Source organism: Vipera ursinii, assembly GCF_947247035.1.
Source record: "Vipera ursinii genome assembly, chromosome: 2".
Taxonomy (NCBI): domain Eukaryota; kingdom Metazoa; phylum Chordata; class Lepidosauria; order Squamata; family Viperidae; genus Vipera; species Vipera ursinii.
The window spans coordinates 290665561-290690313 of NC_139513.1; the positions used below are offsets into that span (position 1 = coordinate 290665561).

Below are 24753 nucleotides of genomic sequence, written 5' to 3' on the forward strand. Positions count from 1 at the left end.
GGCAGGAAACCCTACACCATTTCAGACAAATGGTTGTCCATTTTCTTTTTTAAGAGCCTCCAGCGTTGGAGCGCCCACAACTTCTGAAGGCAAGCCGTTCCACTGATTTAATTGTTCTCTCTGTCAGGAAATTTCTCCTTAGTTGCAGGTTGGTTCTGATCAAGGAGAGAAGCAACCTGGAATTAGGGAGAAACCTCCTAAGAGCGAAAACAAATAATTGGTGGAACAGCTTCTCTTCAAGAAGTTGTGGGTGCTCCATCACTGGAGGTTTTTTTATTTTATTTTTTTGTAAAGAAGACTGGACAGCCACTTGTCTGAATCGGGATAGATAGGCGGTTGGACTAGAAGACCTCCAAGGTCCCTCCCAGCTCTATTCTGATTGATCTGATTGATATTATCCGGCAGAGATAAAAGTAATCTGCCGTCGGAATCCCAGAGATCAATTGACAAGTGAAGGCCATTTTGAGGTTAAAAAACGGTAAGACAAATTTGCCGCCGATTAATAAACAAAGCCATTCATTTTAGCCTGCAAATCCAAAGTCATTACAAGCCAGGGGTATGGCAAATGGATTTTGCTGAAGCCATTATTACGTCAGGAAAACCCTTTCAAGGAGAACAGTTAATTTAAAAGACAAAAACTGAATAATGAACTCGGGGGAGCAACAATCGTTACGAGATTGATTGATGGAGAGGGCATTTCATCATGTGAGAAATCTCTGAAAAGTTTGCAAAACAATCCAGGAAACCCACCACACACACTGGCCCAACCTATTCACTGAGCTGAGAAGGAAGGGCGAGCAGGAAATTCATTTCGGCAGGAGCCATAAAATACAGGTAGTCCTCGACTTACAACAGTTCGTTTAGTGACTGTTTGAAGTTAACAAAGGCACTGGGAAATTAAAAATGGAAATTAGTTAAAGATTGTATGATAAAGTGGGCACAAAATATTCAGGAACCAATTTTGCTGGATACTTGGGAGATAATTTGGGTCAGAAATGTTAAATTTACTCAGGCTCAAAACTTAAGAGAAATTTTTTTATAAAATGTTTTATAGATGGCATCTGGATCCCAAGAGGTTGTCTAACATGTATCCTAACTTACAGTCTAAATGTTGGAAGTGTGGTAGTTTAGAAGCCACCTATTTTCATATGTGGTGGACTTGTAGAAATATAAAAGCTTTTTGGATTAAAATTTGGTGGAACATTCAAAAGATTTTTAAGAGAAAGATAAAAGTTTTCTCCACAATTGTTTTTATTGGGTATTGTTGTACATTGTGATGTTAAAGAAACCAATTTGATGTTGAATATGATAACAGCAGTACGGTTACTGGTGGGATAGTTTGCCCACTATAGAGGAATGGGTGTTTAAAGTTTCGAATCTTGCAGAAATGTCTAGGATTTCTGCTTACTTGAAAGATCATTCACAGGAAAGATATATTTCAGTTTGGAGATGGATAGATTATATTCAGAATAAATATGGGACTAAAAAGTTCCATTTAGCTTATGAGTAGATTTTAGAGGGATATTGTTATTGATCTTAGTGTTGGTACTTTGTATGTATTTATGTTAAAGGGGAGTTAAAGCACATTATGAATTTGGTTAATTGGATATTATGCATAATTTTTATTTAGAATATGATTATTATAACTATAATCCTGTATTTAGCTCTGGGAAGTGGGGGGGGAAGTGGGCGGGTTTGGGGTGGGGGGGATTTGGGGATATATTGTAAAATCTTGTTTTTGTAAAACTCTTTAATAAAAAAAAAGGAAATTAAAAATGACTTAGGACGGTTTTTCACATTTACAAGCAGGGCAGCCTCCCCGGGGTGACATCCATCAAAATTCGGACGCTCAGCAACTGGTTCAGATTTACGACGGTCACGATGTTATGTGGATCACCTTCTGCCACTTTCCAGCAAGCAAAGTCAAGGGGAGAAAGGCAGCTTCCCTTAACGAGCATGCCACTCGCTTAATAACTGCAGTGATTCACTTAACAGCAATGGCAAGAAAGGTCGTACAAGGGGGCCAAACCTCACCTGACAACTGTCTCAGCAACAGAAGAGTGGGGCTCAATTGTGGTTGTAAGTCAAGGACTAGCTATAGAGAAGAGCAACCAAGATGATCAGGAGACTGGAGGCTAAAACATGAAAAACGGTTGCTGGACTTGGGTGTGTCTAGTCTAATGAACAAAAGGATGAGAGGTGACATGATAGCAGCCTTCTCAGGGGCTGCCCCAAAGAAGAGGGAGTCAAGCTATTGTTCAAAGCACCTGAAGGCAGGACAAGAAGCAACGGATGGAAACTAGTCAAGGAGAGAAGCAACCTAGAATTAAGGAGGAACTTCCTGAGACTCAGAACAATTAACCAGTGGAACAACCTGCCTCCAGAAGCTGTGAATGCTCCAACACTGAAGGTTTTCAAGAAGAGACTGGACAGCCATTTGTCTGAAATGGTATAGGGTTTCCTGCCTCAGCAGGGGGTTGGACTAGATGACCTCCAAGGTCCATGCCAACTTTTTACTACTAGTACTACTACTGTTGTTATTGTTGCTGTTGTTATTATTATTATTACTACCACCGGGTCCTTGGTGCACTCTGAGCTTGGTTATTTTCTTGCAGTCATTTCATTACCCAAGTAGGCAACATCATCAGTCCTAGAAGGGAGTGGAGTCTGCAAAAAGGATGACGATGATGATGATATTATTATTTTATTATTTATTGTTGTTATTACCGGTTCCTTGGTGCTCTCTGAGCTTAGTTATTTTCTTGCAGACATTTCATGACCCATCGAGGCAACATCATCAGTGCTAGAAGGGAGTCTGCAAAGAGGATGATGATGATAATGATGATATGATTATTATTTTATTATTTATTATTATTGTTATTATTACCGGGTCCTTGGTGCTCTCTGAGCTTAGTTATTTTCTTGCAGACATTTCATGACCCATCGAGGCAACATCATTAGTGCTATAAGGGAGTCTGCAAAGAGCATGATGATGATAATGATGATATTATTATTTTATTTTATTATTATTGTTATTATTACCGGGTCCTTGGTGCTCTCTGAGCTTAGTTATTTTCTTGCAGACATTTCATGACCCATCGAGGCAACATCATCAGTGCTAGAAGGGAGTCTGCAAAGAGGATGATGATGATAATGATGATATGATTATTATTTTATTATTTATTATTATTGTTGTTGTTGTTATTACCGGGTCCTTGGTGCTCTCTGAGCTTAGTTATTTTCTTGCAGACATTTCATGACCCATCGAGGCAACATCATCAGTGCTAGAAGGGAGTGGAGTCTGCAAAGAGGATGATGATGATGATGATATTATTATTTTATTATTTATTATTATTGTTGTTATTATTACTGGGTCCTTGGTGCTCTCTGAGCTTAATTATTTTCTTGCAGACATTTCATGACCCATCGGGGCAACATCATCAGTGCTAGAAGGGACTGGAGTGTCTTGCCCTGTCAGGGTTGGTGAGGGTGCTCGAGGAACCGAGAGCAAATCCAACTCTTTTCTGGCACTGTTGATGTTCCCTACCTGGGTCATGAAAAATCAGCCAGAAAGCCACCAAGCTCAGAGAGCACCAAAAATTTCTCATTTCAGCCCTGAGCTACCCACATTTTCTTCTACCAGATTCCTAAAACGCTCTTTTCCAAAGCAATCCCTCCCCAAAGCAAATCAGTCGGAGAAAACGCTCTGAGCAGCCTGGGAGAAATTTCAGAGGTCGCGTTCCCTGATCAAGGAGGATTAAATCATTTCCTAAATTAATAAAGCAACATAGGTCCACACTGCTAAGGAGCCAGTGGAGAGAAAATGTTGAGCTCTGTCAGAAATTACAAGGTGAAATTATCACTGGTTTGGTCGTTTGCCCCCCCCCCCCCACCGGACATCCTGGCCTTCAGAGCATTTGGTCGGCCGAATTCTTTTAAACGTTCGCTTGCCCTCAGCTCTGGCTGGCTCCCGTCAGCCAAAAGAGAACAAAACTGGCGCTCGCTGACAAAACACTAATTTATTCCAAATTCAACCTTTCGATACCCTTATAGGTGAGACACCGTACCGTATGCTCTTTAAAGAAACCCCCTTCAACGTTTTCATTTTTTAAAAAGAAAAAGAAAAAAAAATATCCGACAACACCTCTCTAAAATAGGCCAACTTATTCCCCGAACCATCGGACAAAAAATATGTGACCTGTTTTAGCTGAGCTAGGGTTGGAATAAAGAAGCAAGATGCCAACCACTTTCCATTTTATCTTCCTTTAGATTCTCAAAGTTTCCAAAGTGTGTCGGAAGTGTGGAGGGGGAATGACAAAGAGTTTTGAGGCATTTCGGTGTGCTAAATATTAATAATAATAATAATAATAATAATAATAATAATAATAATAATAATAATAATAATAATAATAATAATAGAACTATCTCCCTGGAATCAAATCCAAAAGGTTATACAGCCCTAAAGAACAGGTAACCAAACAGACTGCAGATATAGGTACAGCAAACCCCACACTCGGTAGCACAGATGATGTTCCCTAGTTGGGTCCTGAAAGGTCTGCAAGAAAACCACCCGCGTCAGAGACCACCAAGGACCTCACAGTTCATCCCTGAGCTACAAAGATTCTCTTCAATTGAAGTCTGTCTATCTGTCTTTTTATCTCTCTGTATCTGTCTGTCTATCTATCTTAATACAGGGGTAGGCACCCTCGGCTCTTTCATGACTCACGGACTTCAACTCCCAGAATTCCTGAGTTAGCTGATTCAATTCTTGGAATTTATTTATTTATTTTAATTCCATTTATATCCCGCCCTTCTCCGAAGACTCTGGGCGGCTTACAAGCTTAGCAGTAGCCTTCATTCTATGTATATGCCTGCTTATTAGGGCTTTCACACACACCCCAAGCGGCATTATTACAAAGTCAGCTTAATTGCCCCCAACAATCTGGGTCCTCATTTTACCTACCTCGGAAGGATGGAAGGCTGAGTCAACCTTGAGCCTGGTGGGACTCGAACCTGCACTAATTGCAGGCAGCTGGTGTTACTTAAGGAGGCATTAGCCCACTGCTCCACCAAGGCAGTGGAAGCCCATGAATTAGAAAAGAGCTGAGGTTGCCTACCCCTGTTTAACTAGACCAGGGGTAGGCAACCTTGGCTCTTTTATGACTCATGGACTTCAACTCCCAGAATTCCTGAGTCAGCTATGCTGAGTCAGGAATTCTGGGAGTTGAAGTCCATGAGTCATAAAAGAGCCAAGGTTGCCTACCCCTGAACTAGACCAACCACCAGGCAGTATTTAAAACCCCAGTCAAGGAACCACCAATACCAAAAATATACCTATCGTTTATCTATCGTCTATCTCTGTCATCCATCCATCTATCCATTTATCTATCAATCATCTATCTATCAAGATTAATACTAGATCAGATCAAGGAACCCACCAAGAGCACTCCCACCAGCACTGATAGGGTAAGCCATTTTTATATACACACAAGAGTAAACCCCACTCTCTTCCAGCGCTGGAGACGTTACTTAGTTGGGCAGTGAAACGTCTGCAAGAAAACCAACCAAGCTCAGAGACCACCGAGGACCCCAGAGTTTAACCCTGAGCTACAAATATTCTCTTCTGTCGAACTGCAGATATACATTATTGGAAAACCAAACGTCACCAGAATCACCAAGTCAAAAACAACAACAACAACAACCTATAAGTCAAGATGCCCCACTGTGGGTCCACTTCAAAAGGAATTTAACACAGTTTACTAGAAGGATCGCTGCTTAGGGAAAACTGTATTGCTCAGGGATCAGGAGAAAGAACGGTCCTTTGCCTAAAGCAAAGGTGGAAAAATCACCCCAAAACGGATGGAGAATTATGGGGTACAGGACCATCCGAGAAGCAAAGCCAACCCCCCTTCTTGGAGATGCTGACAGGCGCCATCAACTCAAGCTCCTCAAACTGGTCACCAAAGCAGATCCTGGTCGGCTTATATTTACTACACAGCCCTCAGCACGACACACAAAGCACATTGGGTCACCCCGCCAAGCTGATGGAAGTCATGGACTCCTAACCAGGGTTTTGGGTAATCTTCAGTTCTGGCTCGATAGTTGCAAATGCGAGAAGGATCTTGGGAGTCCTAGTGGAAAGCCACTTAAATATGAGCCAGCGGTGTGCAGCCGCCACCGCAAAAAGCCAATGGAATCCTAGGCTGCATTAACAGAGGGACAGAAATCACGATCACGTGAAATGTTAATACCACTTTGCAAGGCCTTGGTAAGGCCACACTTGGAATACTGCATCCAGTGTTGGTCGCCACGATGTAAAAAAGATGCTGAGACTCTAGAAAGATTGCAAAGAAGAGCAACAAAGGGGGGGGGGGTGGAGGCTAGAACATACTAAGAGTGGTTGCAAGAATTGGGCATGTCTAGTCTAGTGAAAAGAAGGAGAAGGGGTGATATGATAGCATTGTTCAAATATTTGAGGGCTGCCACAAAGAAGGGGTGAGGGGTTCAACCTATCCTCCAAAGCAGGACTTTTCAACCAGTGGTAAGGGTACCACCTGTGGTACATTGGCACCTGGCAGGTGGTACACGACTATCCTAGAAAAGTGGTAGTGGGGGAGGGGAATGAGCTGAACCGGTGGCAGCACCGCACAAGCCTGAGCGAGAGATGGCTGGAGCTGCAGGGCTGTCAGGGCTCAGCAGAAGCGCCAGGATCAGCGCTTCTTCGGGGCTGTCAGGGCTCAGCGGAAGTGCCAGAATCAGCGCTAGGATCCAGCTGGAGCTCAGTGCTGATCCTGGCACTTCTGCTGAGCCCAGAAGAAGTGCCGATCAGCTGGAATGTTGCAGCATCTCCAGGGTTTTGTGATTGACATTCAGATGCTTGGCAACTGATTCATATTTATGACGGTCACAGTGTCCCAGGATCAGGTGAAGTGACCAAAACCTGCTCCAACCACCCAGCAGATGGGGGGGGGGTAATAAAAACCAAACACCCCACCCAACCCCACCCCCGCTGCCAATCCTCGACAGAAATGCTCACAACAATTAAAACCTCGGACAGGAGGAAGAACGCCACCGGGCGGGCAGGCTGTGGCTTGGGGGCCCACTTTTTTCAGTGCCATTGTAACTTCGAACAGTCGCTAAGCGAACTGTTGTAAGTCGAGGACTACCTGTACTGCCATCACTTTTTTCCTTTTTTTTTTTTTAATCATCATGTTTTTGACACCTTGCTAGGCGACTGGTGGTACTCGGATGTTGCCATATCCTAAAAGTGGTACAACGGATGGAAAGGTTGAAAAGCCCTGAACTAGACGACCTCCAAGGTCCCTTCCAACTCTCGTTATTCTTCCAAAGAGATGTTATGACAGATAAAGCAGCCATTTCACTCCTCCCTACTTTGGAACAATCTCGAACCCAAACCCCCACACACCTTGCTGTCCTCCAAATCAGAGAAGCGGTGATCTGTTTACTCCTGCACCCCTTCGTTGGGTTATTAGCTGGGGGGAATCTTAAGCTGATCATTTTCCAGCCCTGACGCATCCCCTCCTCCAAACGGTTGCTGGAATTGGCTATGTGTAGTTTAACGAAGAGAAGGACGAGGGGGTGACATGATGGCAGTCTTCCAGTATCTCAGGGGATGCCCCAAAGAAGAGGGAGTCAAGCTATTCTCCAAAGCGCCCAAAGGCAGGACAAGAAGCAACGGATGGAAACTAATCAAGGAGAGAAGCAACCTAGAACTAAGGAGAAACTTCCTGACAGTGAGAACAATTAATCGGTGGAACAACCTGCCTCCAGAAGCGGTGAATGCTCCAACACTGGAAGTTTTTAAGAAGAGACTGGACAGCCATTGTTCTGAAATGGCAGGGTCTCCTGCTTAGGCAGGAAGCTGTACTACAGGACCTCCAAAAGCCCTTCCAACTCTGTTATTCTGTTATTCCATCGTGGCCTGGTCTACAGAGCTAATAGGGGGGCGGGGAAGCCAAGAAAGCAAGATGGGGGCTATACTTGGAAGATGAACATGGATGCCAGGCGTCTCTGCAGAGAGCCCTTTGAGGTTTAATCCAGCACAGCCAGCATTCGGGGCCAGAAGCCATGCTGTAAATGTGCCCGGCTAATCCTCAGCCTCTCTCCAACAGATCAATTCTGCTTTTCTTCTCCAAAGCGCTCCGATTTTCAAGGGAAGGCCTCAAGCCATGAATCCTGTCCCCCAACCCCAACCCCGGCAAAGGAGGCCAAAAAAACAAGGGGGGGAAGGCTCTTCAAATGCATCTCTGAACTTTGATCCATTTTAAATACTTGGCGTTGCTTTAATGCCAGCTTTCCTTGATGTCGGTTTAGGAGCTCGTCAAATTTTTCAAGGCATGTCTGATTAACCCACCAGCCGGCGACTGTGCCTTCCGTGGTTAGCGAGTTCCTTCAATGCACAGATGACTTCACCGATGTCGCCGTTAAGGCTGTGCAGATAAATATTCATGAACTTTTTCAGTAAGTCGCACTTCGGATTTATTACGGGACCGTGGGCTGCATTTAAGAACTTAGCAGGAACATTCCCAACTTCCTGTAAGAGACAGTTGCCCCAACATAGGGGGTGGTCTGCCTCCTTTAGAAATGGTTTAACTTGCCTTCCCCTCTGGAAATTTATTTTAATTTATATTTATTAAGATTTTTCTCCTGCCTTTTATTACTTTATAAGTGACTCGAGCTAGGGAACGTATCTAATACTCCTCCCTCCGCCTATTTTCCCTACAACAGGGGTCAGCAACCTGAAACAGTGAAAGAGCCACTCGGAACCGGTTCCCTCACAAAAGGAAAAACTGGGAGCCGCAAAAAAATGTGTGCGCATGCGCGTACATGCGCGCATGCGCAGAACAGGCTTTGACTGAAGAGTGGAGCCAAGGCGAGATATGCACCTCCCCTGCATATTTGAATTGATTGTTTGAACTTTTTTAGTCCCACTTTTTTTTTTTTTGGACTGCACATGGCAGAAGACTGGGAGCCGCAGGAGACGGCTGAAAGAGCCGCATGCGGCTCTGGAGCCGCGGGTTGCAGACCTGTGCCCTACAACAACCCTGTGAGGTGGGTTGGGCTGAGAGAGGGAAGGATTGGCCCAAGGTCATCCAGCCTAAGGCAGGACTAGTACTCACTGTCTCCAGTGACTTGGCTTGTGTTCCTAAGGCAGAACTAGAACTCATGGCCTCCTGGTGATTGGCCCCAAATCACCCAGATAGCTTTCATGCCTAAGGCAGGACTAGAACTCACAGTCTCCTTGGTGACTGGCCCAATGTCACCCAGCTGGCTTTTGTGCGTAAGCTGGCACTAGAATTCACAATCTCCTGGTTTCTAGCTTGATGCTTTAAGCCACTACACCAAACTGGCTCTCAGCTTGAGATTGAGGTGGAACTTAAATGGGACTAGAATTCACAAGTCTCCTAGTTTGTAGGCCGACACCTTAACCACTACACCAAATTGGTCTCAATTTAAAAAAAAACCCAAACCTTTTTCACATTCCCCAGTGAGCAGAACCAGACCTGAGAGGCAGTCACTGATAAAAAAAAGATCCATACTCTTATTTATCAAAAGGTATTTCAAGATCTCCCTGAGGCTTAAAGTTTAAATTTCCAAGACTTTTATTACCAAACAAAGTGCTTATTTCTTCTGATATAATAGCTGTTGGGAGAGGGGGGTGGGGGTGGGAACCACCCTAACTATATAAAAGAGTTCCATTATCTCCCTCTGGCAATCTACCATTTTGTTCTTCAGAGATTCTAAGGTTGAGAAAATAGAAATCAGAAGTGGGAGAAGTCCAGTATAACAATGCTCTGCTGACTAGATGGTCCCTTTTATTTATTAACTCATTCCATTTTTATTTTATTTTTATGCCGCCCTCTCCCAAAGTCATAAAATAACCACAAAACGCAACGATCAATCCCTAAATATAAAACAGCGTAAAATCCATAACTTGGGAAATGTACTGCTAAAGGTCACCCCCAGGAAAATAGCTGGGTATTAAATGTTGGTTTAAAAACAAAATAGAATTTTTTTATCTAGCAGGGCAAGGCACACCTTCAAGCAGTTAAACGATACCCCAATCGTGGAACTATCAATTCAGACAATCAAAACAGTAAAAAAAAAAAAATAGCCTAATCTAGGAACCACCGAGAATACTCCTACCAACGCTTGTATATAAACAGAGAGTAAACCCTTCTAGCACTGATGATGTTACCTAGTTGGATCATGAGACGTCTGTCAGAAAACTATCAAATTCAGAGAGCACCAAGGACCCCACAGTTGTCCTCATCCTCGTCCTCCCCCTCTCCCTTCTAGCACTGATGATGTTACCTAGTTGGATAATGAAATGTCTTCAAGAAAACAATCAAGCTCAGAGGGTGCCAAGGACCCCACAGTCCTCCTCTTCCTCTCCACAAACCCCAGTCCCTTCTACCACTGCGGATGTTACCTAGTCAGGTCATGAAACATCTGTAAGAAAACTACCAAATTCAGAGAGCATCAAAGAATCCCAGAGTTCAGCCTGAGCTACAAATATTCTCTTGATATCTATCCATCCATCCATCCATCTCATCTCTCCTCTCACTCTTGATATCTATCTATCCATCCATCCATCTCATCTCTCTCACTCTCTCGTTATCTATTTATCCATCTATCCATCCAGCCATCTCATCTCTCCTCTCACTCAATATCTATCCATCCATCTCATCTCGCTCTCTTGATATCTAATCTATCCATCCATCCATCCATCCATCTCATCTCTACTCTCAATCTCTCGATATCTATCTATCCATCTATCCATCCATCTCATCTCCTCTCTCAATATCTATCTATCCATCCATCTCATCTCTTCTCTCTCTCTTGATATCTATCTAATCTATCCATCCATCCATCTCATCTCTACTCTCTCAATCTCTTGATATCTATCCATCCATCCATCTCATCTCTCTTGATATCTAATCTATCCATCCATCCATCCATCCATCCATCTCATCTCTACTCTCTCAATCTCACAATATCTATCCATCCATCTATCCATCCATCTCATCTCCTCTCTCTTGATATCTATCTATCTAATCTATCCAACCATCTATCCAACCATCTCATCTCTCCTCTCTCAATATCTATTTATCCATCTATCCATCCATCCATCTCATCTCTACTCTCTCAATCTCACGATATCTATCCATCCATCCATCCATCTCATCTCCTCTCTCTTGATATCTATCTATCTAATCTATCCAACCATCTATCCAACCATCTCATCTCTCCTCTCTCAATATCTATTTATCCATCTATCCATCCATCCATCTCATCTCTACTCTCTCAATCTCACGATATCTATCCATCCATCTATCCATCCATCTCATCTCCTCTCTCTTGATATCTATCTATCTAATCTATCCATCCATCTATCCAACCATCTCATCTCTCCTCTCTCAATATCTATTTATCCATCTATCCATCCATCCATCTCATCTCTACTCTCTCAATCTCACAATATCTATCCATCCATCTATCCATCCATCTCATCTCCTCTCTCTCTTGATATCTATCTATCTAATCTATCCAACCATCTATCCAACCATCTCATCTCTCCTCTCAATATCTATTTATCCATCTATCCATCCACCCATCTCATCTCTACTCTCTCAATCTCACGATATCCATCCATCCATCCATCCATCCATCCATCCATCCATCCAACCAAGCAGTATTTAATACCCCAAACTAGGCACTATTAAAACTACTCCCACCAACACTGAAAGGGCAAGCCACTAGTATATAAACCTAGAACAAACCTAGAACAAACCCAGCACCGATGATGTTACCTAGTTAGGTCACGAAATGCAAGAAAAGAATAAGCTCAGAGAGCAACAAGGACCCCGCAGTTGAAACCTGAGCTACTCTGAGGTGTCTCCAAAGCAAAACTGTTAGCAACCGTGAAACAAACGGCAAAAGTAAAGCAGAAAACTATTGAGGAGTCTGGGAGTTCCAAGCGGGACCACATCATGAAAAGAAGTGTCCCATTTTTGCCTTGAACCTGTACGGAACAACATCTTCCTATTACAGCCTCCATTTTCCAGAATAGGCTAAGCATTTTTATTCCATTTTTTTTTAAGTCACTAATATTGTTCTTTCGCTACGGAAGAGACTCCGAACACTGACATTAAGCCGTCGGAGGAAAGAAGCATTCATGCAAGGTGAGTGAGAAACTGTGTAGTTAAAATTATATTGTTTTAAATTACGTCCCGGTTTTATGTGTTATCTACTTTTTGTCCCTCTTGACCTAGCGTAAAGTTGCAGGTATTCACCTGCTGCCATTTTGGCCAAACTCCTCCGGAAAGCAGCAGCATGAATACTCGCTCCAACAATCTGTCCCCACCAAGGTGGAAATGCGACAGCCGATGGGAGACATTTCTGTCTCAAGAGCTCGGCCAAATTCATTATCATTAATGAAAGTTGTCAAGGTTAAAAACAGGCCAAAAGATGATCAATCCCCTGGAATGTACATCCCACCTCTTGACCCAAGAGATTAAAAAAAACTCCAAACTTAGAAACTTTGCCCTGGGAGACGAAATGAGGGGTTCCAAATGATTGTGAAAAGTTTTAAATTAAATACAAATAAAGTTCAACTGTCAGGCACAGCAAACCAGGAGCCAGGATAGAGTTCAAAAGCACTGCAAATTTATTCCATGCAACCTATACAAAAGAATCTGACTTACTAACACCCACAACGTCCAGAGGCAAGTCGTTCCACTGGTAAAATTGTTCTCACTGTCAGGAAATTTCTCCTTAGTTCTAAGTTGCTTCTATCTTTGACTAGTTTCCATCCTTTGCTTGTCTTGCCCTCGAGGTGCTTTGGAGAACAGCTTGACTCCCTCTTCTTTGTGGCAACCCCTGAGATACTGGAACGCTGCTATCATGTCCCCCCCCCCACGTCCTTCTCTTCATTAAACTAGACATACCCAATTCCAGCAACCGTTCCTCGTTTTAGCATCCAGACTGTCACCCCTAGCCCTCTGTATGTGTGTGTATTTGTAACAGAATAATCGAATAGCCAAGTTGGAAGGGACCTTGAAGGTCTTCTAGTCCAACCCCCTGCTCAGGCAAGAGACCCTATACCATTTCAGACAAATGGCTATCCAATCTCTTCTTAAAAACTTCCAGTGTTGGGGCATTCACAACTTCTAGAGGCAAGCCATTCCACTGGTTAATTGTTCTAACTGTCAGGAAGTTTCTCCTTAGTTCTAGGTTGCTTCTCTCCTTGACTAGTTTCCATCCGTTGCTTCTTGTCCTGCCTTCTGGTGCTTTGGAGAATAGCTTGACTCCCTCTTCTTTGGGGCAGCCTCCCAAATATTAGAACACTGCAATCATGTCACCCCACCCCACCCCGGTCCTTCTTTTCACTAGACCAGACATACCCAATTCCTGCAACCATTCTTCATATGTTTCACTTACAAATGCGCCAAACCTCACTTGCTAATGTTCAGTGACCCTCTGGACACTCAAATATTCCCATGAGCACTGAGCGATAAACCCACAGGAGTAGCTCAGCCAGTTCATCCCCAGGCCTTCAGTCAGCATCCAAATGTGCATTTATTCACTCCCTAATCCCAATACCCAGAACCCACTTACGGCCTAGAATGATTAACACAAATTAGACAGCATGCTCGGGTTTGGCTTCGTAAGTCATGCAGATGTAGCCATCACAACCTGTAAAATCCTGATTTATGGGTTAGTATGGTGAATGAACCCAACCACTTGAGGCTGATTTAACACACACACACACACACACACACACACACACACACACACCGCAAATAAAGCAAACTCAGGCTTAGGAGGAAGCATAGAGCCAGTCACTCAATCCTGCCCTGAAGTGTGACATTCTCATGGTTTAATTCTGAAAATTCGGGGCCAGACTCCTTCCCTTTGGTGCAAGGCTTTGCGTGATCCTCACACAACATTTACCAAGTCTTAAACAGGAGCTTCTCCCCAGCCCCACCTACTCTGCAAGTCCTGCTAAGTTGCATCACGACAGACGGTCCCCGTTACGACCACCGCTGAGCCCCAAATTTCTCTTGCTGAGCAGGTTTCGCCCCATTCGCCCACATTTCCTGCCACCGTTGTGAAGTGAATCGCTTTTGCATTAGCAACACAGTTGTTAAGCGGGATCTGGCTTCCCCAATGTCTCTGCTTGTCAGAAGGTTGCAAAAGGGGATCACGTGATCCTGGGATCCTGCAAGCGTCATAAATACGAGTCAGTTGCCAAGCCCCTGGATTTTGATCACGCGACCCCGGGGATGCTGCTGCAACGTTCGCAAGTGGGGAAAATGGTCCCGAGTCACTTTTTTCACTGACGTTGGAACTCCAAACAGTCGCTAAACAAAGTGTTGTAAGTCGAGGACTGCCTGTAGTCCTCGGGCCAGCAAGCACAAAAGGCTGAGCATGATCAGCCCAACACAGAGCAGATTAGCAAATGAGCACGATGTACGTCAGTACTATTTCTACTGTAAAGGTATGGTAACAGCATCTTAGAAATCTGAATGCCCTTGGCTCCTCGTTCTCTTTCTGTACGAGAAGTGATAGTACCGCTCTACACCGCACTGGTAAGGCCACACTTGGAATGTTGCATCCTTTTTGGTCGCCACAATACAAAAAAAAAAAAAAAAGGTTGAGACTCCGGAAAGAGTGCAGAGAAGAGCAACAAAGACGATTAGGGGGCTGGAGGCTAAAACATATGAAGGACGGTTGCAGGATTTGGATATGTCTAGTTTAGTGACATATTTAGGGACGCGGTGGCTCAGTGGGTTAGGACGCTGAGCTTGTCGATCAAAAGGTCAGCAGTTTGGCGGGTCGAATCCCGAGTACCGCGTAACAGAGTGAGCGCGTTACTCGTCCCAGCTTCTGCCAACCTAGCAGTTCGAAAGCACATAAAAATGCAAGTAGAAAAATAGGGACCACTACGGTGGGAAGGTAACAGCGCTCCGTGCGCCTTTGGCGTCTAGTCATGCCGGCCACGTGACCACGGAGACATCCTCGGACAAGCGCTGGCTCTTCGGCTTTGAAACAGAGATGAGCACTGGCCCCTAGAATTGGAAACAACTAGCACGCATGTGCGGGGGTACCTTTACCTTTTAGTTTAGTGAAAAGAAGGACTAGGGGAGACATGATAGCAGTCTTCCAATATTGGAGGGGCTGCCACAAAGAAGAGGAGAGGGTCAACCTATTGTCCTGCACCTAAAAGCAGGACAAGAAGCAATGGAGGGAATGCAAGGCCTTGGTAAGGCCACACTTGGAATACTGCATCCAGTTTGGGTTACCCCGGTGTAAAAAAGAGGTTGAGACTCTGGAAAAGAGTGCATAGAAGAGCAACAAAGATGATTAGGGGGCTGGAGGCTAAAACGTATGAGGAACGGCTGAAGGAATTGGGTATGTCTAGTTTAATGAAGAGAAGGGCGAGGGGGGACATGATAGCAGTGTTCTAATATCTCAGGGCCTGGCACAAAGAGGAGTGGGGATGGCGGGGTCAACCTATTCTCCAAAGCATCTAAAAGCAGGACAAGAAGAGACAGATGGAAACTAATCAAGGAGAGAAGCAACCTAGAACTAAGGAGAAATTTCCTGACAGTTAAATTAGTGGAATGATTTGCCTCCAGAAGTTGTAGGTGCACCATCACAGGACGTTTTTTAGGAAGAGAGTGGACAGCCCTTTGTCTGAAATGAGATAGGGTTTCCTGCTTCAAGCAGGGGGTTGGACTAGAAGACCTTCAAGGCCCCTTCCAGCCCTATGGTTCTACGACTCTGTTATTCTGATGGAAGCACACATCAGAGCGAGATCCAACCTGGAAACAGGAAGGACATGAGGCACACGTAGAAGATGGGAGAGATAAGATTAAAGACACGCTAACTATGGTCGATGCCGCCAGAAGTGCAAGAATCAGAATGTATCTCCCTGGACACCCAAAGGGAGAAAAGAGGAAGTAAAGATGAAGAGAACCATTCATCGATGGAACAATTTGTCTTCCAGAGCTGTGGGTGCTCCATCGCTGGAGGTTTTCAAGAGAAGATTGGACAACCACTTGACTGGCACGGAATAAGATCTCTGGCCCAGGGCAGGGGGTTGGACTAGCAAACCTCCAAGGTCCCTTCCAGCCGTATGGTTCTATGACTCTAGGGAGGGGCTTATCCGAAATGCTTACCCACGGCTATACGGGTATATGCTTCCAACAAGGTCACCTAGCAGCTGCCCAGCTGAAGCAAGCAGGGTCTTATCTAAGGCAGCAGCAATATAGACACTTAACATTAAGAAAACCAAGATCATGGCATCCGGCCCTCTCAATTCCTGGCAAATAGATGGGGAAGAAATGGAGGTAGTGACAGATTTTATTTCCCTGGGCTCCAAGATCACAGCAGATGGGGACTGTAGCCAAGAAATTAAAAGATGTTTGCTCCTGGGGAGGAAAGCCATGGCAAATCTAGACAGCACACTAAAAAGCAGAGACATCACCCTGCCAACAGAAGCGCGTATAGTCAAGGCTATGGTCTTCCCAGTTGCAATGTATGGCTGTGAAAGTTGGACCATAAGAAAGGCTGAGCGCCAAAAAATTGAGGCCTTTGAACTGTGGTGCTGGAGGAGACTCCTGCGAGTCCCTCGGACTGCAAGGCGATCAAACTGGACAGTCTTAGAGGAGATCAACCCTGACTGCTCTTTAGAAGGCCAGATCCTGAAGTTGAAACTCAAATACTTTGGCCACCTAATGAGAAGGAAGGACTCACTGGAGAAGAGCCTAATGCTGGGAAAGGTTGAGGGCAAGAGAAGAAAGGGACGACAGAGAATGAGGTGGCTGGATGGAGTCACTGAAGCAGTAGGCATGAGCTTAAATGGACTCCAGAAGATGCTAGAGACAGGAAGGCCGGGAGGAACGTTGTCCATAGGGTCGCGATGGGTCGGACACGACTTCACAGCTAACAACAACAAATATAGACAGACTCTGATGGCGGATGAAAACTTTAGTGACAATTTCGAGGTGTTGCTTTCTACGGAGCGGGACGGGGCAAAACACGCCTGTGTTTTACCCGGAAGAAAATCAAGACTGATTTGACAGTATAAAACGATAGATAGTGGCCGACGACGGAGTCCTGCGGTTGGATGGTGCTCAAGATGTTAGCGAGGGAAAATTGAGGATCTGTGATGAATCCCCCCGATGCTTCCCCAGATACCTCTCCAGATGGCAGTTCGGAGGAGGATGAACCATTTCCAGGCATGTCCAGAGGGGCAGTTGGTCAGTGGCTCCGAGCAGCCAGCTGAGGGATTGGGCCACATCACAGCTGCAGCAGGACAGCCCTGAGGCTTCAGCTGGGGAAAGCAGGCAGCTGCAGCCGGTCAGTGACAAGAAAGAGGAACCGCCTTCTGCACCTGATCCGAGAACATGTAGGGCAGAGAAAAAAAGCAGGGCTAGTGAAGGTCACCCTGATTATACGTGAGGAGGCAGCCTGGTCCCTCTTGATGGGCTGCACCAGAAGCTGGCTATTTAGCACAGCAGAGAGACAGAGACAATGTTGGGAACAACGTGTATGCTTTCTTGCGGTGTGTCCTTGCCTTGAACTTCGTATCGTCATCTCTCCAGCTCTTTCCTTTGCCTTGCCACATCTTTGCCGGTGGACTTGCCTTCACCTTGGGAACTGGCTTTGGCTAGTGGCCTGGATTCGCCTTTGCCTTGAGGACTAGCGTTGGCTTGAGCTGAGTAGTGTCAACCTCCAGCTGGAGTATCCACATAAGAAAATCCAGGATTATTTTCATTTCTGAAAAGTTGACTGCTTACTGACTACGTGGCCTGGCATTGGGCAAAGTAAAACTAACTCTTAAAATCCCAAGGCATCAGACCGTAGCATATAACAATGACTTTCCCAGCCGAACCCTCCCCAGGTGTCCACGTCGCTCAGGTAAACAAGTTCGCTCTATTATGGGAACCGTCTGCTACCTTCACACCTGCTAGAAGGTCCTTGAAAGTTTCCCAGACTGCCGGCTCTCAGTAAACCTCCGTAGAACTGGAGAGGTTTCGTTTCTCTAACTAACCCATTCGAAAGCAACACCTCCCCGCCACTCTTACTCTAATGGCAAGATGAAAACAGAGAGGCACGTAGCTGCACACTTTTCACTCTTGACAAGCGGCCCGTGGAACTCACTGGGGTTGAGCTGGTGCCGGCACAGGGAATTGCTGGGGAATACCAATTCAGTCTCGGAAGCCTTAATAAAGACTCCTTTGCACCCGTGGGGTGTGCGTGAGTGGGACGGCACGGGATCTTTCAGAGTACTAACAATATTTACGATGCGGCTAGATTTACAGCCTTCGGGACCTCTTAGTCCCGAATGTTAACCGTGCAGGAATCAAAAATGTGAAGCTGCAAAGAGAAGATCACTGTTGTGATTCAGGGTCAGCCTGTGGGTTCGGCAGTTGGGTCGGACGATTCAGAGAAGGAGGAGGGGGGTGTTGGAGAGCCTCCAGAGAACAACCCGGAGGCTTCGCAGAGCCCTCAGCCAGGCCCCTCCCACCTGGTCACGACGCAGACCCAGCTGTGTGAGCCTGACAGCGTGGATGAAGATGACCCACAGCTGGCCCTGTTCAAGGACGCCCGACGCAGGAGGCAGTCTATCAGGAGTAAACAGAGGAAGGCAATGGGGCACCTCGGAAGGAGGCAGAGAGAAGCCACGCCCTGAACTGTTTAAAAGGGGAATGTGTGGGAGGGCTGGTTTGCTGAAGGCAACCGCTTGAATAGCTCGTTTCATGGTTCGTGTCTTGTTCTGTTTGCTTTTGTATCCATAAATTTGGCAGGCTTAGTTCCAGCCTCTTGCCTTCTTGTAAAAGGGGTTGTCCCTGCCTTTTCTGCAGGGCCGGTAGCAGGCTGGTACAGAACAATCACTTCAGGGACGTGGAACATCACAAGCACAAACAGGAAAGTTCCCACACACTGAAAGAGGAAGCGAATCCATGGCAGATTGGCCCCTTAAGCGTTGGCAAATTGAGATGGGACTGGAATCGGACCCTTTCATTCAGCAAAGCTAACTGCCTAGGATGTGAGAAACTATGGCGAAATTGTGTTGTGTTCATACAAGTCGTCGGAGACTTAGAGCAGTTCGTTTAGTGACGGTACGAAGTTACAAGCGCACTGAAAAAGGGGACTGATGGCCATTTTTCAGAGTTACGGACTTTCCAGCGTCCCCATGATCGTGCGATCATTATTCAGACGCTTGGCAACTGACTCATATTGATGACGATTGCACCGCCCCGGGGTCATGTGATCCCCTGTTGTGACCTTCTGGTGAACAAAGTCAATGGGGAAGCCAGATTCACTTAACAGCTGGGTTACTTACTTAACAACTGCCGTGATTCCCTTGACCACTGGGGCAAGCAAGGTCATAAAATGGGGCCAAACTCACCGAAGAACTGTTTTGCTAGCAATGGAAATTTTGGGTTCAGTTGTGGTCACAAAGTGAGGACCACCTGTTATACGAATTCAATATTCTAACACTTTCACCCAACTCTCAGTACACTTCGGATGGACAAAGGCTTTGCTTTTTAAAAAAAAATATATATAGTTTGGATAGAAAAAGAAGTGAGATCAGCAGCAGCCAGGGTGAAAGCTATCAACTGCCAACTCCTACACCCAGCCTCTTCCCACCGTCCACAGGACTGCCAGCTGGTTCAGCTCAACAGCTCGCCATACAAAAGAAACCTGGTCTTCAGAAATGTTGCCTTTAAAAAGCTTTGAAGTGAAAGCGTGGGAGGAGGGAATAAAGGAGGGAAGGAAGGAAGGAAGGAGTAAGTTCAATTGTTATTGGAATTTTAAAGAGCTCATAGACAGGAAGGAAGGAAGGAAGGAAGGAAGGAAGGAAGGGAGGGAGGGAGGGAGGGAGGGAGGGAGGGAGGGAGGGAGGGAGAGAGGGAGGAAGGAAGGAAGGAAGGAAGGAAGGAAGGAAGGAAGGAAGGAAAGAAAGAAGGAGTAAGTTCAATTGTTATTGGAATTTTAAAGAGCTCATAGACAGGAAGGAAGGAAGGAAGGAAGGAAGGAAGGAAGGAAGGAAGGAAGGAAGGAAGGAAGGAAGGAAAGAAAGAGTAAGTTCAATTGTTATTGGAATTTTAAAGAGCTCATAGACAGGAAGGAAGGAAGGAAGGAAGGAAGGAAGGAAGGAAGGAAGGAAGGAAGGAAGGAAGGAAGGAAGGAAGGAAGTTCAATTGTTATTGGAATTTTAAAGAGTTCATAGAAATGAAGGGAGGGAGAGAGGGAGGGAGGAAGGAAGGAAGGAGTAAGTTCAATTGTTATTGGAATTTTAAAGAGTTGATAGACGGAAGGAAGGAAGGAAGGAAGGAAGGAAGGAAGGAAGGAAGGAAGGAAGGAAGGAAGGACCCATCGAGACACTTGACCAATCCCACAGTCTGCCATTCCTCACCAGATTCTAGCCCTCCACAACTTCTGCACGAGTCGGGGCCGGCTGCAGAAGAACACGGGGTAGCATCTCCCCTAAGGCGAATCTGACGGAGGACAATTAAGCAAGAGAGCCGGGAGGGAGCAGCCCATACCATGTTTTCCTAACGCGAGGAATTTTTGCTGTTGCTGTTGCTGTAGTTATTCCATCCTTTCTACTTTTGACAAATCTCTCCGGCGCAGCAAAACAACATCCCAGGCAAAGGTGGGTGGCCGTTTCAAGCTCCTATGAGCCCAACAGCACCCGCTGGCAGCCACCTCGGAATTGCTTCTGAACGCCAGCGCGCGGAGAATGTTTGTGCCCAAGCTATAAATCAGGGCAGTTATTTCTTCCTGGCGGGCAGTCAGTTCCCCACTCCCACCCACCCCGTTTTTACCCACGCACACAAAAAGGATATCTTCCCTCTCTTTGACGATGAGCTCGTTCTGATCCTCCAGTTGTCTGATCTTCTTCTCAAACGCTTCCTGCTCGGCTTTCAGCCGCTCCTCCGTCACCTCTTTTTCCTCGCTCACTCTGGGAAAGATAAAAAAGGAACACAAGCGCACACAAACACACACAGTCAGAGAAATAGCAGGCACCAACAGAACACCATGGATTTTGGTCAGGACTAGCCCGAAGCCCCTCATGACCTCCCACATTTTCACGAATCCTGCCGCTTCTACTTGTCATGAACAGAAAGGGCCAATCAAGGGGTTGGTTGGATTGTGTTGCTGCTGCCATGTGTGATTTTTTTATGTTGTGGATATTTAATGTTGTAAGCTGCCCCAGACACTTGTGAGTGAGTTGGGGAGGGAGGGGTGGGGCGTCGTGTAAATTGTTTAATAAATAAAAGATACCGATAGAAGATCATAAGAGTAGCTCGGGGTTGAATTGTGTGGGCTCCTGGGTGCTTTCGGAGCGTTGCCATTTCCTTTGCAGACGTTTCCACAGCTGGCTTTTGTGGCTAAGCTGGAACTAGAATTCCCCCTCTCCTGGTGACTGGCCCACCCAGCTGGCTTTCATGCCTACGACAGGGCTAGAACTCAATCTCCTGGTAATTGGTCGAAAGTCACCCGGCTGGCTTTCAAGTGTAAGGCAGGACTAGAACTCACAATCTTCTGGTGACTGGCCCAAAGTCAGTCGGCTTGTATGCCTAAAGTGGAACTAGAACTCACCGTCTCCTGGTGATTGACCCAAAGACACCCAGCTGGCTTTTGTGCCTAAGGCAGGACTAGAACTCACAAGTCTCCTGGTGATTGGCTGAAAGTGACTCAGTTGTTTTTCATGCCTTTTCAAGGTGGGACTAGAACTCCCAGTCTCCTGGTGATTGGCTGAAAGTGACCCAGTCGGCTCCCCAAACTGGCACCTTCCATATTGATAGCAAGTTGCGTGATGACTGCTGGAACTACAACTCCCAGAATTTCCAGGCGCCAGGGATTCTGATCCTAAGACATCGAGATGGTACTGGGAAGTGGAAAGTGGTTTAAGAGTCTCCTCTGGCAAAGCGCACGCTAGCATTTTTTGCTAGTAGATATGTTTGCCACCTGACATTTTTAATAAAAATAACAATAAAGGTGGGATAAACTTTTTTTTTACCGCCACAGAGCTTAGAGCAACATCTGAGGCCCAGTCCAAACAAGGCTGTTGGGATGTCGAGGTCAAATTAGCTGTATTCACTCCCATCCCTAAACTTGGAGAGGTTGGCCTTCGTAAGTTGTGTAAATCCAGCTACTGTGGCACGTAAATAGTGGTGCTTTAGGCTACTCAGCAATGCATGAGTGACAGACAGATGGTTTGGTCTAGTAGTTACGGCATCAGGTCAAAAATCGGAAGACGGTAAATGAAATATTGGAAGACTGCTATCATGTCCCCCCGGTCCTTCTTTTCTTTAAACTGGACCTACCCAATTCCAGCAACCATTTTTTATATGTTTCAGCCTCCAGTCCCTTGATCATCTTTGTTGCTCTTCTCTACACTCTTTCTAGAGCTTCAACATCTTTTTTACACCATGGTGACCAAAACTGGATGCAGTATTCCAAGTGTGGCCTTACCAAGGCCTTGTAAAGTGGTATTAACCCTTCACATGATCTGGATTCTCTCCCTCTGTTAATGCAGCCTAGCACTGATGGCGAGTTCTACTCTCGCCTTAGGCAGGAAATCCAGCTTGCGATTCTCAGCCAATTGCCGGGAGACCGTGAATTCTAGTCCCGCCTTAAGCATGAAAGCCGGCTGGGTGACTTTGGGCCAACCACCGAGAGACTGCGAGTTCTAATCCCGCCTTAAGGCATGAAAGCCGGATGGGTCACCTTGGGCCAATCAATCTCTCTCAGCACAACTCACCTCCCGGAGTTGTTGTTGTTGTGAGGAAAATAAAAAGGAAGGAGTATTAGGTAGATTCGCCACTTTTGAGTTATTAAAAATAATAAAGGCGGGATAGAAATAGTAAGCAAGCAAATAAGTTTGCAGCAGGGGAGACCTTTTAAGTCAGCTTTCTGTGATGTCTCGGAGACAATGAGGTAAACACCCTTTCAATAAAAGAGACATTCTTCCACTTCACAAAACCACAAGAAGTGGGAAGGAAATTCTCAGCCCTTCCACATTATCACACCCAGTTTATCCTCACCTTGCAAGCTCCTTAATTAAGTTTGCGATGCGCCTTTTGTCTTCGGGGCATAAATCCTTTAAAGAAGCACTTTTCATTTCTCCCTTGTCGGGCTCCTAAAATTTAAAATCAACATTGACAAAAAAAGAACTTATTAAGTTGGAAAGAATTTACAATAAATGTATCTCAAGCACGAAGGGCTGCAGATTCGGCTGAAGATTCAGCCGTACTTCCAACAGACAAGTGGGGGGGGGTGGGGGGGAAGAAAAGAAAAAAAAAAGACACACATTTTTACAAACAACTACGGGGATCATTTCCCGAATGTTGCTCTGGAAGAAAGTCACCTCTTGGCATTTGCTTCCACAAGGACTGGAAGGAGGAAAAAGAGGTTTGGGCAGGGGGTGCAATCCTATTTTTAACCTTTGGGGATTTAGCATCTGTGGCTAATACTTTTTTTTTTTTTTTTGGCCAGAAGCAGCAATTGCTTCTGAAGATCTGAAGCTATCACAAGGCTTTTTGTAACGCAAAATCACAGCCGAAAAAAAGGGGTAAAAAAAAAAAGAATTAAAAAATGAACGATTCAGACTCCCCAGATGACTCCCAAACAAGCTCTCTCCTCTGCAGCATTTGATGGCAGGGTGAAAACTCGGGCGATTGACGAGTCGCGTTTCGTCCCGTCATTCTAGCTGCAAATTCCAAAACACGCTAAACTTCATTTGCAACGTCCCATTCTGCTCCTGGGATGAGTCTTTATTTATTTATTTATTTATTTATTCATTTATTTATTTATTTATTTATTTATTTATTATTTTAATTCCATTTATATCCCGCCCTTCTCCGAAGACTCAGGGCGGCTTACAAGCTTAGCAGTAGCCTTCATTCTATGTATATGCCTGCTTATTAGGGCTTTCACACACACCCCAAGCGGCATTATTACAAAGTCAGCTTAATTGCCCCCAACAATCTGGGTCCTCATTTTACCTACCTGGGAAGGATGGAAGGCTGAGTCAACCTTGAGCCTGGTGGGACTCGAACCTGCACTAATTGCAGGCAGCTGGTGTTACTTAAGGAGGCATTAGCCCACTGCTCCACCAAGGCTCTTTAGGCCTCAGACGGCCCACTAAATTGCTAGAGCATCAAAAAGCCAGAGTACCAATGATGTCATTGTCCCCTTTTTTCCCCTTAATTTTTCCTAAAAGGTTTATTTGCACTCTTGCGCCGCCAGAGGGCACTGCGCTGTCCAGCTAATTTCCGCTTGCTCCACCAACTATAAGACTTTTAACGGTTCTTAGAAACCAGACAGGTGTGTTGGAATGCAGGTAAGTCCTCGACTTACTACAACGGAGCCCGTCGTCGTTGTCGCAGGTAAACAAAGCAGTCGTGAAACGAGTCACGCCCCACTTTATGACCTTTCCCCCCCGCCCCCGCCAGTTCTTAAAAGCGGATTACCTGCTCTTTCTAGCACGCTCAAAACTCGGCTGGTGTCAGGATCTCCACTGTGGGCCTGGCGCCTCATTTTTTATTTTTTTATTTTAATTCCATTCATATCCCGCCCTTCTCCGAAGACTCAGGGCGGCTTACAAGCTTAGCAGTAGCCTTCATTCTATGTATATGCCTGCTTATTAGGGCTTTCACACACACACACACCCCAAGCGGCATTATTACAAAGTCAGCTTAA

The 24753-nt window shown here is 45.5% G+C and overlaps 1 protein-coding gene across 1 annotated transcript in view; it reads right to left on the reverse strand.

Moving 5' to 3' along the window:
• The window catches only part of KIAA1328, a 209367-nt gene that overhangs the window by 166736 nt on the left and 17878 nt on the right, over window positions 1-24753 (reverse strand). Inside the window, exons 4-5 of the mRNA XM_083354853.1 lie at window positions 23097-23191; window positions 20892-21007 (exon numbers count right to left, since the gene is read on the reverse strand). Of these exons, the coding sequence (XP_083210979.1) occupies window positions 20892-21007; window positions 23097-23191 (211 nt within the window). The remainder of the gene's footprint in view (window positions 1-20891; window positions 21008-23096; window positions 23192-24753) is intronic.